The sequence below is a fragment of the Puma concolor genome, chromosome E4 (assembly GCF_028749965.1).
Source record: "Puma concolor isolate L17-30 chromosome E4, mPumCon1.1.hap2, whole genome shotgun sequence".
Taxonomy (NCBI): Eukaryota; Metazoa; Chordata; class Mammalia; order Carnivora; family Felidae; genus Puma; species Puma concolor.
In genome coordinates, this window is record NC_141683.1 from 34,535,310 (window position 1) to 34,554,567 (window position 19,258).

At 38.2% G+C, this 19,258-nt stretch overlaps 1 protein-coding gene across 10 annotated transcripts in view; it reads left to right on the forward strand.

Moving 5' to 3' along the window:
* The window catches only part of CD55 (CD55 molecule (Cromer blood group)), a 48,578-nt gene that overhangs the window by 8,741 nt on the left and 20,579 nt on the right, over positions 1-19,258 (forward strand). For 3 of the 10 annotated variants that reach the window (XM_086693519.1, XM_086693515.1, XM_025921153.2), the window contains exons 6-9: positions 1,306-1,494; positions 7,420-7,686; positions 8,830-8,916; positions 12,638-12,658. In XM_086693519.1, the coding sequence (XP_086549645.1) occupies positions 1,306-1,494; positions 7,420-7,686; positions 8,830-8,916; positions 12,638-12,658 (564 nt within the window). Of the gene's footprint in view, positions 1-1,305; positions 1,495-7,419; positions 7,687-8,829; positions 8,917-12,637; positions 13,621-14,800; positions 16,007-18,035; positions 18,264-19,258 lie in introns of those variants that run through there. The other 7 variants (XR_015245915.1, XR_015245914.1, XM_086693518.1 and 4 more) reach the window with 7 other exon arrangements.

Consider the following 19,258-nt stretch of genomic DNA (forward strand, 5'->3'; position numbering starts at 1 on the left):
ATGGCCTAAAAGTAATTTATAAATTTTCTAGTATTCTCTGGTTACTTAAGGCCGCTCGATGTATACAGGTGATCACATTGCTTTCCTGATTCAAGGGAAAAAAAATAACAAACAACGTCATGGCTCTAGAGAATGTGGAACCATTGCATTGTTTTTTTAATCAGGGCAACTTCTAGAGAGAGGTCTCTTTTTATAGTATAACCAGAGAGACTCTGCTTGTATTTGTTTGACATATTCCGCTGCTCAATAAATTTACGTGAAGTAAAAGGCTGTGAGTCAATACATGCTTAAAAAAATTTATCCTAAAGGTTAAAATGTAATCCTGACATTTAAGGTATTTTGCTCTGTCAAAATGATCTATTCGTATTTCCCAAGTATGCCACTTAACTACTTTATTTTTTTAAGGTTGATTCATTTTTCAGAGACAGACAGAGCGTGAGTGGGGGAGGGGCAAAGAGAGAGGGAGACACAGAATCTGAAACAGGTTCCAGGCTCTGAGCTGTCAGCACAGAGCCCATTGCAGGGCTCAAACTCACAGACCATGAGATCATGACCTGAGCTGAAGTCTCAAAAGCTCAACTGACTGAGCCACCCAGGCACCCCGCCTCTTGACTTCTAAGCTCCTTTCATTTAGCATCATTTTTCCCTGGAATAAAGAGCAATGCCCTCTTCTCTGCTGTCTTCGCAGAAGGGTACATCTCAGTATTAAATTCAAGTTCCATATCCTCCTTAAAATCTCTGTCCTGCTTTCACTTCTGAACTCTGGCAGTATTTACTTTTTTCTAGCAAAATTTGATCTGGAATATGTGCAGACTTTATTGTAATTTTTGCTTTACATATATGTTCTAAATCTTATTTATTTATTTTTTTTAATATATTTTGAGAGAGAGAGCAGGGAAGGGGTTTAAGACAAGGGAAGAGAGAGAGAGAGAATCCCAAACAGGCTCCATGCTGTCAGAGCAGAGCCTGATGCAGAGCGAGATCCCACAGACTGTGAGATCATGACCTGAGCCAAGATTAGGAGTCAGATGCTTAAATGCCTAAGCCAACCAGGCACCCCTGTTCTAAATCTTATTTTTATACATTGGTCTTAATGTTAGCATTCATGTTTTACAACATTTGCATCCAAAGCTCCAAATATGTTCTCGTTACTTAATATGTATTTATAAGCATCCCTTGTTGATAATGCTGAATTTAGAGAAATGGTAGATTTTTAATTCTTTAAAATAATTTAACATATCTTAGTCTTATGTAAAAATACCTTGGCAGTTTTATTAATTTAAAATATGTTGGAATTTTTTAAAGAAATTGTTTGTCCAGAACCACAAGAAATTAGCAACGGAATCATTCAAAATCCACGGAAAACCTATGTGTATCAACAGTCTGTAAAATATCAGTGTAATCCAGGCTTTACCCTGATCGGAGAGAACTCTATTTATTGTACTGTCAAAGATGATCAAGGAGAATGGAGTGGCCTGCCCCCTGAATGCAAAGGTAATCAGTTTGCATAGTTATGTTTTTGTTTTATTTTTACCTTTAGGACTATATGTGGGCTACAGAGATTCCATGAACCCCCTGAGAAATGAATGTACGATGTTGTACGTGTGCATATCTGCATTTTTCTGGGGGACACAGTTTTTTATCAGATCCTCAGAAGAGTCTATGGGTTACAAGAAAGAAAGAACTACTGATATGGAGAACATATGATAATGTATAAATAAATACATACATATACACACACAGCATATACAAATACACACACGTGCACACACACACACACACACACACACACCGTAATGTCTCATGCTATAGTGAATTAGCTTAAGTTTGCTACTTCTTACCATATTACTTTCAATGAGTTAATACTCATACAAAGGTCCGTAGCGTGGCTTATTTTATTCAGTTAGGAGGGAAAGTTAGATAGTTAGACTATCTAGGATCTAGATAGTAGTCCCAGTAGGTGGTATTTGTTTTAGCAATGTCATGTTTGAATGCCGGTATAACTCAAGCAAATGCTACTTTTATAATTATACTTGGAATTGCATTGGCATGGATTTTTAAACATCAGTGTTTGTGAAAAGTAGGTTTGTGTTATAAATGGTGTACATTAACAGAGCAGTAATATTAAAACCATGCAGACTAGTATAAAATGAGAAGTAAACCCTCAGAAGTGACCGCTGTTCACAAATTTTCGTGTTCGATTCTAGAAAATAAACATACATACGCATATTTTTTTACAACATTTATTTTTTTAATCATAGCTGTTGTATGGATGTATCATTTATTTAACCTGTTGAGGGGAATTTAGTTTTTGATTCTAGTTTGCTTTGTAAATTATTATGACAAAAGATGCTGCAAGGAATATTATACATCTGGAATTGCACGTGTGGGCAAGTACATTTTGTACAATAAATTCCTTGCAGTGTAATTACTGAAGCAAAGGTATATGCATTTGAACTTTTGATAGATGTTATCAACACTGTTTCCAAAGAAAATGTAGCAATTTACTGTCCTACCCATATCGCGTCATTGTGCTGGTTCTCTGCACAGTTAATGAGCATGGTTATTATGATGTGGAGATGAGACAATATAAGCAGTGAACATTTCATTTTATTGTTTGAGTTAATTTAATTATGGGTGAGGTTTGATATGTGTTTTTTTTCCCCCTTAATCTATTTGACACATGTCATGGTTACTTTACCCTGCTTTCTTAAATTATCAGTTATTTAGAGCTTACAACTCTAGGATAGTGCCCAAGTAGGCTATGGTAGGCTAATGTTTCTATTACCATAACTGCCAAATCTGGATCCATTATTTTAAGTCATATTTTTTTAATTCATTTTTATTATTTTTTTTTAATTTTTTTTTAATGTTTATTTATTTTTGAGACAGAGAGAGACAGAGCATGAATGGGGGAGGGGCAGAGAGAGAGGGAGACACAGAATTGGAAGCAGGCTCCAGGCTCTGAGCCATCAGCCCAGAGCCCGACGTGGGGCTCGAACTCACAGACCGTGAGATCGTGACCTGAGCTGAAGTTGGACGCTCAACCGACTGAGCCACCCAGGCGCCCCCATTTTTATTTTTTGAGAGAGAGAGAGAGAAAGAGAGCAGGGGAGGGGCAGAAAGAGAGAGAGGAGGAGAGAGAATCCCAAGCAGGCTCCATGATGCGGGGCTCGAACTCATGAACCGTGAGATCATGACCTGAGCTGAAATTCGAGAGATGGCCACTTAACCGATTGAGCCACCTAGAGACCCCCTTTTAAGTCATATTTTTAAAGGCATAAGATACAAGTCCTGGGAACAAGGAGGACTGCATGAACTCGAATTCCTGGGGGTGGTGAGTGAAGGCAAGATGTTCTGAGGTACACCTGGGCTGGGGATTCGTCACAACTCACATAAAAAAAACCACTGCCAGGAAAGAGAGAAGTGGGCAAAGCTTTTATTTATTTATTTTTAAATTATTTTTTAATGTTTACTTATTTTTGAGAGAGAGAGAGAGAGACCAAGCATGAGCAGGGAAAGGGCAAAGAGAGAGGGAGGCACAGAATCCGAAGCAGGCTCCGGGCTCTGAGTTGTCAGCCCAGCGTGGCTTGAACCTACAAACCACGAGATCATGACCTGAGCCCAAGTTGAACGCTTAACTGACTGAGCTACGTAGGTGCCCCAAGAAATGGGCAAAGCTTTTAATGGTTCTGGTGGGTTAGGAAAACACACGGAAAATTGAGGTCCTCACATGCAGTGCTGGTTTCTCCAAAAGGTCATTTGCTGATTTCTGGGCTGCAGGGGAGACTGGGGTGTTAGACCCAGAGCTTCCAAAGTACAAAATGAAATTCCTCAGATCTTAATGGTATTTGAGCAATGAACACCTATCTGAGGAAGAAGCTTGGATCAAGCACACAGCCAGTCTGCCCCTTAAGATATTTGTGACCATTTGAAGCTGTGTGGGGAAGGAGGCTGGATTGTTGGGCTGGGGACTCTGAAGGACAGACCTGGGATCCCCCACAGTTTCCCAGCGATGAGGAAACAAAGATCTTCCAGGTTGTCCAGGAAAAGCCCACAGGGGCCATCCCCAAGGATCGGAGGCATTGGTAGAATAGACTGAGCCTTACTGAGGCTGAGACCCATCTCAGTTCCTCATGGGCTGAGGAGGTGATCACCTCCATTACCAGTCTGCCTATCAGAAAAGGGGACCTGTCTTTGGAAGATCATAGCTTCTGAATGTTTTAGATACAAATATCTATAATACAATAAACAAGTTATTAGGCATGGTGAGAAGCAAGAAATTATAACCAAACCAGGGAGAAATAAATCCAGATAAAGGAGATCCAGATAATTGAGTTAGCAGGCAAGGACTTTAAAATAAGTGATTAATATGTTTAAGGTATTAAAGGAAAAGATAAATAGAGAATTTCAACAAAGAACTGGAATCTGTAAAAATGGAGTAGACTTTCTACAGCTGAAAAATACAAAATCCGAAATGAAGAGCATGATAGATAGGTTTCACAGTGATTTGGACACAGTAGGAAACAGTGTTAGGAACAGGAAGGAAGATTCATTAATAATGCCCAGAAGCACAAAGAGGGGGGAAAATGTAAAATAAAGATACAACTTTAGGAGATATTTGACATGTGAAACTGTTCTAACCTATGTTAGCTAAGGAGGAGAGACAGAGAAGGAGATAAATAGGAATAGAAATATTCAGAGAAATGACACACTGTTCCAAAACTGATGAAATACATCAACATATTGCAAAAGTTCTCCGGACTCTAAACAGAATATATATAAAACCATTTCCAGGCATCTCATAGCAAAAATTTTGGAAACTTAAAATAATGATAAAAGTACCAAGAGACAAAGAGACACATTATCTTGAAAGGAGCGACAACTGATCATGGACTTCTCGACAAAAATTATGGAAACCAAAGACAACAAGAAGAAATCCTTCAAGTAAAGGAGAACTGCTCACCCTAGGCTCTTTCCCTGGTGAATACATCCTTTAAGACTGAATGCAAAACGAATATGTTCTCCTATGAAAACCAAGGGAACTTGTCCCCAGCAGACCAGACCTGCACTGAATGACACAGTAAAACTAGTCCTTCAAGCAGAATGAAAATAATCCCAAGTAAAACAGGAAAATGCAAAAGGAAATGAAGAACGCTACCAAGATTATATACACGACCATGGACTCTACAAAACAGTGAACGTAGTGCCTCCGGGGATGTGACTTCTATGTCAAATACAAATGTGTAATAGCAAGTAAGCAAAAGACAGAAGGAGGTAAATTGAATTCAAATGTTACAAGGTTCTGGGCAATACTAAAAAGTGGTAAAGATGTTAATTTGCATAATTGACCTCTAGTCTAATACATGCCATGCTCTCTGGGGCCATCATGAAAATAATAGTGACAGAATGTAGAAATCATAAGCTAATAAGGGAATGTTAATGAATAGTTCGTCCAAAAGGAAACAAGAGAGGAAGAGAAACATAAAATGATGGGTGGAATGGCAAACTAAGAGTCAGGTGTTTGATATAAACCCAACTGTATCAGTAATTATACTAAGTGTAAGTTAAGATTGCCAGACCGGATTTAAAAAAACAAAACAAAACAAAAAACTATCTGCTTTACAAGAGACCCAATTTAATTATAAGAACACTGAATGGTCAGACGTAAAAGATGGAAAAATATACTTTGCAAACAATTACCAAAAATAAATCAATAAATAAAAACAGCTCATGCAATTCTATTAGTATTAAGGCATACGTAAGGTAGGAGAGTACATAATGACAAAGGGGGTCAGTTCAACAGGAATCTATCACAAACTACAATCTATGAACACTTGAAAAAAAGCTTCAATCCACACATTGTTAAAAATGGACAGAAAGAAAAATAGACAAATCCATGATTATAGTTTGAGAATTCTACATACCTGTTTCAATAGCTGATAGAACAAGCAACCACAAGGAATATAGAAGCAACAGTTAAACTTTAAAAAACTGATATATTTTCATATAAACATATTTCATTCAGTGCTCTTAAGAGCACGGAACCCTGAAAAACTTTTTTGTTCAAGGGTGCATGGAACATTGACTGTATTCTGGGCTCTAAATCACAGTATATCGCAGCAGGACTGAAATAATTCGGAGCGTGCTTTCTAATGGCGATGGAATTAAACTAGGCACCAAATAACAAAGAGGTAACCGGAGAAGCACTTTCTAGGAAACTTAAGCTCCACTAGCACCTAAGCCCCCTGGGTCAAAAATGAGAACTAACATGGTGGAACAAAGGATAAATTTTACATATGAGCATCTTAGAGGAAAAACCCATGTAAAAGCTTTACTTACTCTAAGAGCACCATCTATCATTTTTTGAGTGCCTAAGTACTGTGCCACTGGCTAGGTATTTGATGTGCCTTATCCTTTTTCCAGCGTCATTTGACGTAGATACAGGAAGCAGAAGTAAAGGACACACAACCTGTGAGTGCATGGGGCAAAACGTGTGTTGGTGGAACTGGCACTATGCTAAAATGTGTTGCTTCAGGGACAAGAACTGTGGGGAATAACTTACCTCAGTTATACCTCTCCTTCCTTATAATAATGTCATAAAATCTGCTTTGTTTTTATCTTCATTACACACATGAGAACACCGAAGCTTAGCAGAATTAGAGAACTTGACCACAGTTTCTAGTGTGTGGTGAAATGGGTCGCCCTACTCGGCGCTGCCTTAGGAAGGAATTTGCAAGCCACGCGAAGTCAAAAAGGCACTGAAGACCTAAAATTGTGCCAAGTTTTTAGATTTGTGATTCTTGTAACAGGATCTTAACGGAAGCTGCAAATTCAGATATTTGTTACCTGACCTAAAATCCAACGAGGAACTAAATTAGGATATGTAAAGTTGGTAGCCAGCACAAGAGGAAAAAGTTATTTTATTCAGGTTGACTTTATTATGTGAAAAAAGAAGTAAAACAAAGACGTTTCTGAGGTCGCTAACATGCCAGAAAGCATTGGAAAAAGGAACTATGTTGTGATTATCTCTGTCTGTCCAGTGTTGTTCTTTGGTCTTGGCATAAGCAAAGGAAGACATTTTGTGAGAGAAAACATCTCAATTTGGGGTGTGTCACAGGCTGAGATTACTACCAACTCTGACTTTGGTTTCCTTTCTTTACACAGAAAACAGTTTACGAACCTCAGTACTGCTTTGGTGCAAACCCACTTTAACTGGCTGTGGGTATCATTTATATCAGAGCAAAAACAATGTGGCATTTCAGGTCCTTGGGAAATTCACAATAAGACTTGCTTTCCTAAATGTCAAATTTAAGTGTTTTTAGGAAGAAAGGGAGAAGTCACAGAGCAAGCAGTTGGTTCCTAAATCTTAACTTGACAGCATTATTTAGCTAATTTTTGTACAATTCTCTTCCACAGAAAATTCCCAGATTTCTAAGGGCGTGCCAACAGTTCAGAAGCCTCCAATGGCAAGTGTTCCAAGTACGAAAGTCCCATCAGCTCCTCAGAAAACCACCACAGTGAATGTTCCAGGTACTAAAGCCCCATCACCTCCTCATAAAGCCACCACAGTGAATGTTCCAGGTACTGAAGCCCCATCAACTCCTCAGAAACCCATCATAGAAAATGTTCCAGGCACTGAAGCCCCATCAACTCCTCAGAAACCCACCACAGTGAATGTTCCAGGTACTGGAGCCCCATCAACTTCTCAGACACCCACCACCACAAATGTTCCAGGTACCAGAGTCCCATCAGCTCCTCAGAAACCCACCACCATAAATGCTCCAGTTGCAAAGTCCCCATCAATTCCTCAGAAATTCAACACAGTAAATGTTTCAGCTACAGAAGTCCTTTTACCTCCTCAGAAATCCAACACAACAAATGCCTCAGCTACAAAGTCCCCCTCAACTCCTCAGAAACCTGACACAATAAATTCTTCAGCTACAGAAGCCCTACCAACTCCTCAGAAACCCAGCATAGTAAATGTTTCAGCTACAAAGGCCCCATCAACTTCTCAGAAACCCAACACAATAAGTTCTTCAGCTATGGAAGCCCTACCAACTCCTCAGAAACCCAACACAATAAATATTTCAGCTACAAAGCTCCCATCAACTCCTCAGAAACCTGACACATTAAATTCTTCAGCTACAGAAACCCTACCAACTTCTCAAAATCCCAGCACAGTAAATGTTTCAGCTACAAAGGCCCCATCAACTTCTCAGAAACCCAACACAGTAAGTTCTTCAGCTATGGAAGCCCTACCAACTCCTCAGAAACCCAACACAATAAATATTTCAGCTACAAAGCTCCCATCAACTCCTCAGAAACCTGACACATTAAATTCTTCAGCTACAGAAACCCTACCAACTTCTCAAAATCCCAGCACAGTAAATGTCCCATCAACTTCTCAGAAACCCAACACAGTAAGTTCTTCAGCTACTAGAGCCCTACCAACTCCTGAGAAACCTACCACTGTAAATGTTCCAGGTACAAAAGCCCTACCAACTCCTCAGAAATCCACCAAAATAAATTCTTCAACTACAAAGTCCCAACCAACTCCTCAGAAACCTACCACAGCAAATGATTCAGCCACAGCCAAAAAACTCCCTGTATCAAATGCTGTATCTACAGAGACCCCACCGGCAGCCCAGAAGCCCATCGTGGCAAATGCGTCTGCTACACAGGCCATACCAGCAACCCGTAGATCCACCACAGCAAAAATTTCATTTACACAGAGTGTTCCAGCAACACAAAAGTCCACCGCTGTCCATGCCCCAGTGACTAAGGGTTTCCATACAACAAAAAGATTGACCTCTGCTCATATTACAGCAAAACAGACTTCAGCTGTTGTTCCCAGGGCAACCACGCGCTTTCTCTCAACAAGCTCGCATAAAGGAAGAGGAACTCCTTCTTCAGGTTAGTTAAGACTGTTCAGGTTTTCCTGAGTATGGACCTCATGTGCTACGGTAGAAGGAGTTTTTCATGCTAGCGCTCTTGACTTTCTTCAGAGGCAGATTTGGAGTATGCTAGGGCAAGTTGTTTAAAAAGACACATTTTACAATAACATAGAAAAAGATTGTGGCTCCATAAAAACAATGCGAAATTAAGATTGGTGAAGAAATTCTGTTTTCCACGTTAGCTTTAGGGAGTCGTTGACTTCTTCAGGACCCTTCTGAGAACCAAACCTGTACCATCCTTAAGGTTGATTTCTGGGTCTGGTTGATTGATAGAGGTCCATCCCTTAAGCATGCTAAAGGGTGTTCCAGATTCCCTAGAGTTGGTAAAGCATCTCAACAGTGTCTTCTAAGTAAGGGAAAACACAGAATTCTTTGAAATAGTCTATGTTAACACAAGGCTCTTTAAATGACAGTTTTTATAAAAGTGGAGTAAAATAGACTGTAGACTTCAGAAATACCTGTTGAGTGAACCAATGAAACCCTTCTTACTAGTTACTGCTGCTTCAGGCTACTGGGATGTCCTTTTGTCTCATAACTTGTCTAATGTGTAGCCAAAATTTTTATGGACGTTCTTGTTCCGTATGAGAGATGTCTATTTTTTTTCGGTTCCTTCGAAAATCTCAATAGGACTGTGAGCCAAGAGATAATTTTTAAAAAATCGTTGTAAATTTTTGTTTGAACAAATACACACACATACACACACACACACACACTGCATAAAATACCCATGTGTGGCTCAATAACTTTTCTAAAGCAAATATTTGTGTAACTACCACAAACGTCAAGAAATAAAATCGTAGAAGTCCCTCAGATTTGCCCCCTCCCTTTCCAGATGCTCTGTTGATCCTGAACTCCATCCACTGACTTATCCAGCCAGTAGGCCCCTGGCATTCTGCCCCTTACACCACATGGCCAGGGATTTCCTTCCCGGCAAACACACAAACCACGTTCCAGGCAGTTCTTCTCCCTCTTTTGGTCTTGACCAATTTCTGCCTGTCTTCCTGTGCCCTCTGGTGCCATCAAATCACCGTCATTATGTTTTTGCATATTTTGTTCAGGTTTTATAACTGCTATGATGAGGTCTATTTTGCCATCACCCCAGACGATTCTTAAGAGCTGAAAACATTACAGATATCATTGTTGAAATTTCCTTTGTATATTTCTTGATTCCATTAGGTAAAAAGCCAAATACGTGCAAATACACAGAATCTTAACCCATTCCTACCTGCTTTGAGTCATTCCTCAATGGCATCAGATAACTGTGTTTTTTCAAAGACAGTTATACACATTGTGACCATATTTTTGTAACGATTTCATACATTTCACAGTTGTTATCTTGAAGTCTTTCTTGCCATTACCTGGGTATTTTTAAGAATTTGAACATTGCAGACACTGTTCTGTGTCACCATTTCTGTCTCCCTCAAGGCAATTACTGCCTTGAGGTCTGTGTGTAAGCATCCTATCTACGTTTTAATTCTCGTGTTGTATGTGTATTTCCATTAGTGGTACATTGATATTGTTTTCTATGTTTTTATAATTTATGTAAGCAGTATGGCATATATTTCATCATCTAACTTGACTTTTGGTACTCAATATCGGTTTTATAGCTTACGTTGACACCTTTATATTTAGTTTGTTACTTTCAACACTTGTAGGAGGTTATTTGACGTCTTCAACCTAAATGGTTTAGGTTGAATACATCCAGTTTTTCATAGAGCATGGAAAAGAGAAATGTTTCACTTTATTTTTAATTAAAAAAAAAAATTTAACATTTGTTTATTTTTGAGAGAGAAACAGAGCATGAGCAGGGGAGGGGCAGAGAGAGAGGGAGACACAGAATCCGAAGCAGGCTCCAGGCTCTGAGCTGTCAGCACAGAGACCGATGCGGGGCTCAAACCCTCTAACTGAGAGATCATGACCTGAGCTGAAGTTGGACACTTAACCGACTAAGCCCTTAAAAAATTTAAGTCCCTTAAAATTTTTTTTTAAGGCTTTTATTTATTTTGAGAGAAAGAGAGAGCATGAGCAGGGCAGAGATAGACAGAGGGAGAGAGAGAATCCCAAGCAGGCTCCGCACGGCACGCAGCCCAAAGCAGGACTCTATCCCACGACCTGAGCCAAAATCAAGAGTCAGACACTTAACCAACTGAGCCATCCAGGTGCCCCATAAGTTTCACTTAAAAAATTTTTTTTTAAATTTTTTATTTATTTTTGAGACAGAGAGAGACAGAGCATGAGCAGGGGAGGGAGGGAGACAGGAGACACAGAATCCGAAGCAGGCTCCAGGCTCTGAGCTGTCAGCACAGAGCCCGATGTGGGGCAAGAGCTCATGAAGCACAAGATCACGACCTGAGCTGAAGTCAGACGCTTAACCGACTGAGCCACCCAGGCGCCCCATAAGTTTCACTTTATATAAATTTGTTATAGAGCTAACTTTGTTGAAATATTTCTTTCTGCCCCCCCCCAAAAAAATACAAGATAATTTAACAAACTTAAACTAAATCTGAAAAAAAATAAACCTAAGTCAAACATTGTGATAAAAATACAACCAATATTTGGGGTCAATTTTCTCTCTTTTAAGTAATTAATTTACTCTTTTTTTTTTTTTTTAATTTTAACGTTTATTTATTTTTGAGACAGAGAGAGACAGAGCATGAATGGGGGAGGGTCAGAGAGAGAGGAAGACACAGAATCTGAAACAGGCTCCAGGCTCTGAGCAGTCAGCACAGAGCCTGATGCAGGGCTTAAACTCACGGACCGCAAGATCATGACCTGAGCCGAAGTCGGACGCTTAACCGACTGAGCCACCCAGGTGCCCCATTAACTTACTCTTTAAATATCATCTACCACTTTTTGCTCATATGGAAAAAGAAAGTAGCTGCTGTCACTTAACTGGGTACTTACGATTACAGCATGTACCATGCACTTTCCATTTCTGGACACTAGTCCTTATAACAAGCTTACAAAATAAGTCTTTTTAGCTTCGTTTTATAGATGGTGCATTCAAGGCACAGAGATTAATTTGTAGGATTCAGACCGTGCCTAGTACTAGGGAGAAAATTGTGGGGGGGGGGTATACACCTGTTTGCCAGCTCTCAGTCCTGTGCTTTTTCTGCTGTGTAATATTGCCTGTTCTCAGTGGTCCCGTGAGTAAATTTGTTCACTACTTAAGAGAGCAGAATATTACTATAAATATATTTACTTGAAAGTAAAGTTTACTTCATTGCCTTCACTTGCCTCATTCACAGTCATTGAAAGGTATAAAAACTAAGGTGCTATGGTAATTTGAGTTTTGATAGAGTCTGCTGAAAGAGACTTCAGTTTCTGATAGTTTCTCGGTCAGAGGATTGGATTGCAGTTTACTATTTAAGCTTTCAAACTCGCTTCTTGCCATCAAGTCCCAAATTGTATGGTGTTTGTTGCAGTATTCTTAGTCATGTGTCATATTTACAGTGTTGACTCTGCTGAATAGATACGCACTGTGGTATATGTCGTTTGATTAAGTTAATATATAACTGTTTCATAAATTTACTTACAATTATTTCTTTTAGTTACGAAAATCTGAGTTACTTTTGAACTTTGGAGTGCATTTTGTTGATAAATAAAATTGCTAGGAAATCATTGACTTTATTTATTTTTTTTTTGTAATTCTTTTGTTTTTGTTTTTTTTTCTTCTTCAGATGCTAACATCGCTGCAATTGGTAAGTTTGGTTCTTCGGCAGTTAAAAGAAATTGTCGTCACTGTGGGATGTACAACCCATATTCCTGGAAGAGAATCTTGTCTTTTAAGTGTCTTAGGAATACTATTAAAATGCAGTGTTTAAGGGTATCGAAGAGAAAACAGGTAAATGCATTTTATCGACGTATTTGGTGGACACCATTAGGTACTCGGTATGTTCCTAAGTATTCCCAACCGTGTTCTTGTTCCAAGGTAGTTTTAGGGCAACTTCAAATCATGTGGCCAGTCAATCAGGTATTATTGAATGCTTATTGTCTCAATGCATCGTCAAGCTAGGGGCCAAAGAACAACAAAGAAGAGGCAGGTACCAATACAGTTTTTAAGCCTCTAGTATTCTACAAGTAATCATAAACTACTCCTTGACTGTTTCTAGACTTCTGTCCCATTCCAGAGACAGCAGAGTACCTTTGGTTATATCCTCTTCCATTTCCCTGCCCTGTCAGTGATGTAAAGCAAGTTAGCTTTAAAAAATATCCCGTTGGCGTAGACCTAAGGACCTACTGTGTCACCATTTATTCTAGTTTTTGTCCCAGTTCTTTTTTGTTGTTCTTAAATATATTATCTGATGTTATACCTTTTAACAAGAAGATTAATAACTCCTAACGAAGATGGTAAAAGAAATGTTTGTTCAAAAGCAATACAGCTAAGTGGGCATATTAATCATACCCACTAGAAGATACACTCTTATAAAGAAAGTATTTCAAAATTATGTCCTTATAAGCCAAAGTCTCCTATCTATATATGCATTAGTGAGACAAGGGGCTAAAGCTGAAAGCAGGTATTTATTATTATTATTTATAGTTCTTTTATATTTTGAATGAACCTCTCCTTAGCTAAAGTATTTATCTTGAGAGATTTGAACAGTTGGAATTCACTTTGTCTGTTTGATATTTTAAATAGAAATAAATGTATTCTAAATGAAAATCTCACGATTTCATGATTTAATGTTAAGAACGGTGAGTCTAACGGGTGGGCTTTTTCTCAGCTGCCCAGTAGCATCGGATGTAGGTCTGAAGTGCTTACTTTCTCTGACATTCTTGAACTGTGGACTGTGCGATCTTCCAGAGACTTTCTCTCGGGGGTAGTTGTAATCCCAACTTGTGCTCAAAAATAAAGAGGAGCTCTTCCCTTCTTAAAGAAGATCTGCAGCGCTCGTTCTCTTAGGGATCCTAGCTTTGTAAAATATAAACCTAAACGTTATCCTTATTTCTTCAAAGTGTTCTGTGAATCGGGCCGCTTTTCTCATTCTGTTTGTTTATATTTGTGCGTTGTTTTTATTTCAGTGTAACAGACACTCCTTTTCCCTTAGTCTCAGGTATACAATACAGCGATCCTGCAAGTGTGTACGTTATGCTTGCTCAGCACTCGTGTAGCCAATCTTTTTTTTTTTTTTTTTTTTGTTTCATTATTGCCTTCTCTCCCTCAAGGAACAGTTTAGACGTTTCCCCCCACTAATGGTCTCCCTGTGACATTTTACTACCACAAATATAATGCAAATCTATTTATATACTGCATTTATACCTTTACTTTATACATAAGAAAGTAAGATTTTTTTCAGCCTCTTGGGATGATACTACACCCCACTGAGAATACATTCTCTTCATAGTTGTATTTTGTTTTCGCTCTTGTTTCTGGTTTTGTTTTTTTATGCCAACATTGTATAGAAGAAGACAGGCTTGGGCTTTGGAGTCAGGCAGACCTTGGTTTGAATCCTGGTTTGTTTTGGTTTGTTTAATTTAGTAATTATTCAGCCCCAATGATTGAGCTTAATCTGAGTCCCGGTTTTCTCTTTTTATGATCCCTGTTTCAAGTCTTTGAAGCCGAATGAGATAGTAGGATATGAAAACTCCCCGCACGGTGTTCAACATTGAATAAATAGTAGCTTAAAGAAGTCCTAGAATGCAGTCACTGTTGTTTTCCTAAGATGGTGTTCTGACAGTTTTAGCAACTCCCTCTGGCCACACCAAAGAATAAGAACAGTCCTTTATTAAAGTAATAGTTGCGTGTTGGCTGTGTGGCAAGTCCTGTCGTGAGATTCTTATATGTATTATTTTATTTACTTCTCAAAACATCTTACAGTGTCTCTATGTCCCATTTTTTTTAGCGGAAAGAACTGTTTTTGCAAGACTTGTAACTTACCCGAGGTCACACAGCTCTTAGGTGCTTCAATGGAGGCTTGACTTGTTTCTCCAGCACTAGGTACTCAAAAGGATAGAACGATTCTTGTCCTATACAAAAACCTGCACAACTCAAATTTGAAAATTAATGTGGTCTTGGTTCTTCTTTCCCCCGTCATTGCTGAAATCCCATATTGTGACATTCATAAATTTCTCATGGTGGTGAACAGGTCCGCTGAAGGAATATTTAAGAAAAAATTAGAGACTACCCAGTGAAATATCTAAAATGCTTTTTCTGTATCCTTTAATATCACATGCTTATTCATTTATGCTTTATATATATCCGCCTGCATACGGCATATGTTACAGACTAGCCCAAGTGGAAGTGTATTTCCAAGACTCGTGAATCATCAGTAGTAATTTGAAAGGCATCGGATGCTGTGATACGAGGTCTTCGGTGTGTGCTATTACCCGTCTCTGCGTATGCCAAACTTAAATCCCGTTATAAAATGACCTCAATTGTCTATAAGTTACTCAAAGTTAAGAAGTCAGGTGGCGTAAGTATAGCATTTTTCATTGATCTTCTTAGGCTGGCAAGAGAAGTGTGAACGTCTCCCACTTAAAAAGTACGGAGGCACAGAAAAGCCATTGATGGTAGCAAAACCCTAACAGGGTCCTATGGATGTTGCTGAGGAAGCAGTGTTGAATTCTGGTTTCTCAATCTGGAAATGAAAATTTAAGGTTTAATCAAGCACATTCTTTTTCCACCAAAAAAAAAAAAAAAATCTCTTTCTGTTGTGACTTCACTTGTCCACAGACGTCAGTTCCTTTATTCTGTTTTGTTAAATAGGATTAGAAGGAAGAACAACCCATTCACAACTTTTTAAGTTTTTTTTTTTTTATAGCATCTGGACTACATTTCCACTTTATTAACAATATAAGTGAGACCTTTTGAAGTGAGGAGACAAATTCACATTTCTTCCGAAAAAGCATCACTAAATTAACATCAGATCTTGTATGTGGAATCTGACTTGGGTTCTTCAGGAATGGAGAAGGCACTCCATCTGATATAAATTGGGCTTGAATAACTTCAGGTATTTTTACTGAGAATACTAGAAACAGTTAAAATCATGACCAGAGCCTGGGGTTAGAAATACGTTTTTCTACAGTAATAAACCGATCACCTCGCCGTTTTTTGGTCTCGGTTTTCTCTTATGTAAAAAGAAGATCCATCATTCAGCGTAATTTAATAAATATTTACTAAACACTTCCTACTATTTGCCAAGTACTGCACTAGTTATTGGAGTAACGGGATACAAGGTGGCAAACTGCTTTGCGATGTTTTATTTATTTTTTTTTTTTCAACGTTTATTTATTTTTGGGACAGAGAGAGACAGAGCATGAACGGGGGAGGGGCAGAGAGAGAAGGAGACACAGAATCGGAAACAGGCTCCAGGCTCCGAGCCATCAGCCCAGAGCCTGACGCGGGGCTCGAACTCACGGACCGCGAGATGGTGACCTGGGTGAAGTCGGACGCTTAACCGACTGCGCCACCCAGGCGCCCCTCTTTGCGATGTTTTAAACACTAAGTATCATTCTGTACAACGAGGACCATTGCTAAAACACTCCTTTTACTTGGCAGAAACCCATTTTGTAAAATTATATAATTTTCCTACCTAAAAACTCTTCAGTTAATGACCAAGAATGTGGCTGTCGTAATCATAATCTCATTGCCTCATTTATTCCAAGTGGTAAGTCTTAACACCCTTGGGTTGGTTTTCTGTAGATACCAAGTGAATTTTGAGAACGTTAACTATTGCCTTTATACCCGAAAGTTTTCTTTGCTTATAATTTGGAGGGTAATACTCTTATTATTTACTAAAGAATCATTCATGTAGGATCCTGTTTCTCCTATTTCTGTATTTTATTCTAGTCCCCAGTGAAAACATGAGTCTCCACACACATTGTTCTAGAGTTACATGCGTTGATCAGTGTTCTAAGAGTAAGATTTTAGTTCTGTCGTCCAGATACTCTGGATCACTTTAAAATTTCCTAGCTTCATTTATCATTCAAATTGAAAATGGGATGGTTTTTCAACAATTGAAAATGGCAGAGGTTAATGGGGAGTGATGGAGGGAAAAGAAACCCCAAATTTTTGAGGAGCCATGATATATTTTATGAATACAGTCTTTCCACGCTAATGATGTGGTAGAGAATCAGTTAAAGAAATTGATTGGGTAAAACACTGTAAAAACTTAGCTGTGGTAGAAATAGCTGTTTTGTTAAATCATGTATCCATACGACAGTGTGATTGTGTGACATCTGTATTTTGCTGATTTGGAACTGATTTGTGATTTGGCCACATTTAACCTCACTCAGTTGCTTTCCTTTTGTTATCTGTAGTTTCCTATGCAATACAGATCTAAATAATAGATTTCAAGGACCCTAGAGGGTGAAGTAGGGAGGAAAAGGGAGACCAAGAATGGCATAGACAAAAGACAAAAGGGTGGGTTTTGAGAAGAAAGATTATGTGTAAAAATCAAACTATAAAAAGTATTGTTGACCAATTTATTTGACCAATTGTTGTTCTGTCGTTCAACTCAAAATAGTGCATTTAATCCTAAAAGTAAATATTAGCTTTCCTAACTGAAATTTTATCTACAAAAGACTAAACACTGGAGGGCATATTCTGTAAGCAAAGTAAATATGTTGTACCCCCCCATGCACAGGTGATCTTACCTTTCCTGTGATGGAGAAAGGCCTACATCTCTTATCTTCACTATGAACTAAGTGGCCTTCCCATTAACAACCACAGACGTAACTCTCACCTTTCTGAAACTCAAATTACTCATCTGCATAATTAGAGTGAACTTCAAGGTACCTCCTAGTGCTAAAATTACATAAGGCAGTCATCATAAAATTGGACATGGTCAGGTTGAAACACTTCATTATCCTCTCCAACCCGTTAAACAAATTTTATTTGAGCACGGTGATACTTTAAATATTTTATTTCATTTTGCTTTGAAAGAAAGCAGGATAAGTACCATGCAATTTTTACTGTCAAACGTGACATAAAAAAGCTATACACAAACTGTCATTCATGGTCTCCTATTTTTCTTTAACTTGTCTCATATCCAATGTATTTGTCATTGTGAAACTGCATTGTATATGTAATTGTTCATGTTTCTATTAACTGTGTTACTAAATTTTTTCCTCCTCAAGGACTTGTTGCTGGTACTGTAATTGGTACCCTAATTCTAGGCAAAATTGTCTGGCACTATGGAAAATCAGGGTGAGCAGAAATTCTGATGATTTAAAAAAAATTGTTCTTAGCTTCTTTCCAGTAAAACCTGACACTGTATCAGAAGGTAACTTTCTTAGCTTAATTGTATGCTTTGAAATCTATCTCTTTATTCCTTTTCTCTGTAATTACAACCCTGGGTCAACAGACTTTGTGTCTTTTTTTTTTTAATTTTTCAGTAAATTCAAGGACATTAACATTTCAAAGGCAAATGATTTGAAAGCCAAATTCTCACTTTGCCATCCATTAATCAAATCACCTTGTGTCCCTACTCAGTACAACTTATGATAGGATCTGTGTTACACAGAACAAAACCCCAAGAAAAGTCAGACTCTAATATATTATTAACGTTGTCTGTGGGTAGCCTTTTTCTGAGTCGTATTTATTAAAACACACCAAAACAGCTAAAAACAGCCCATTGGTTAGGAGGGCGGGCTCAGGAGCCTGACCACTGGCTTTGAATCCACCTGGCTCTACACTTTATGTGCCATGTGACAACGGGTAACTTCATCTCTCTAATGCCTCCGTTTTCTTATTTGTGAAGTGGGAGGGGCATAGTACCTGCCTCGGGATGGTAGTAAGGATCGAATGAGTTGCCCGCCATAAAGAAGAAGGTAGAATGTTGCTTGGCACATGGAAAGCCCTCAGATGGTAAAACAGCAACACATTAAAAAAAAAAAAAAAGTCGTCATGATTTGGAACATCTGACCTGCACTAAACGTATTTTAAGTATGATGCCTTGGTTGGCTCTGACATTTCCTGTCAACAGAGGATTATTTAACTTGACCCTCCTCTGTTCAGAAACCTTACTGTAGAGTTCATATAAACTTGAATTATTTCTAAACTGCCCTAATGCCTATCTATTTTTTTATCAATTCAAAACAACCATATATTTTTTATTAATTCAAAACAACCATATATATATGTATATGTGGTATATGTATATATATACTTATGTACATATACATAGATACATATGCATTACATATGTATATATATACATATACATATGTATATATATACATATACCACATATATACATACCATATATATACATATTACCACATATATGCATATATATACATGTATATATACATATGTATATATGTATATATGTATACATACATGTATACATATACCACAT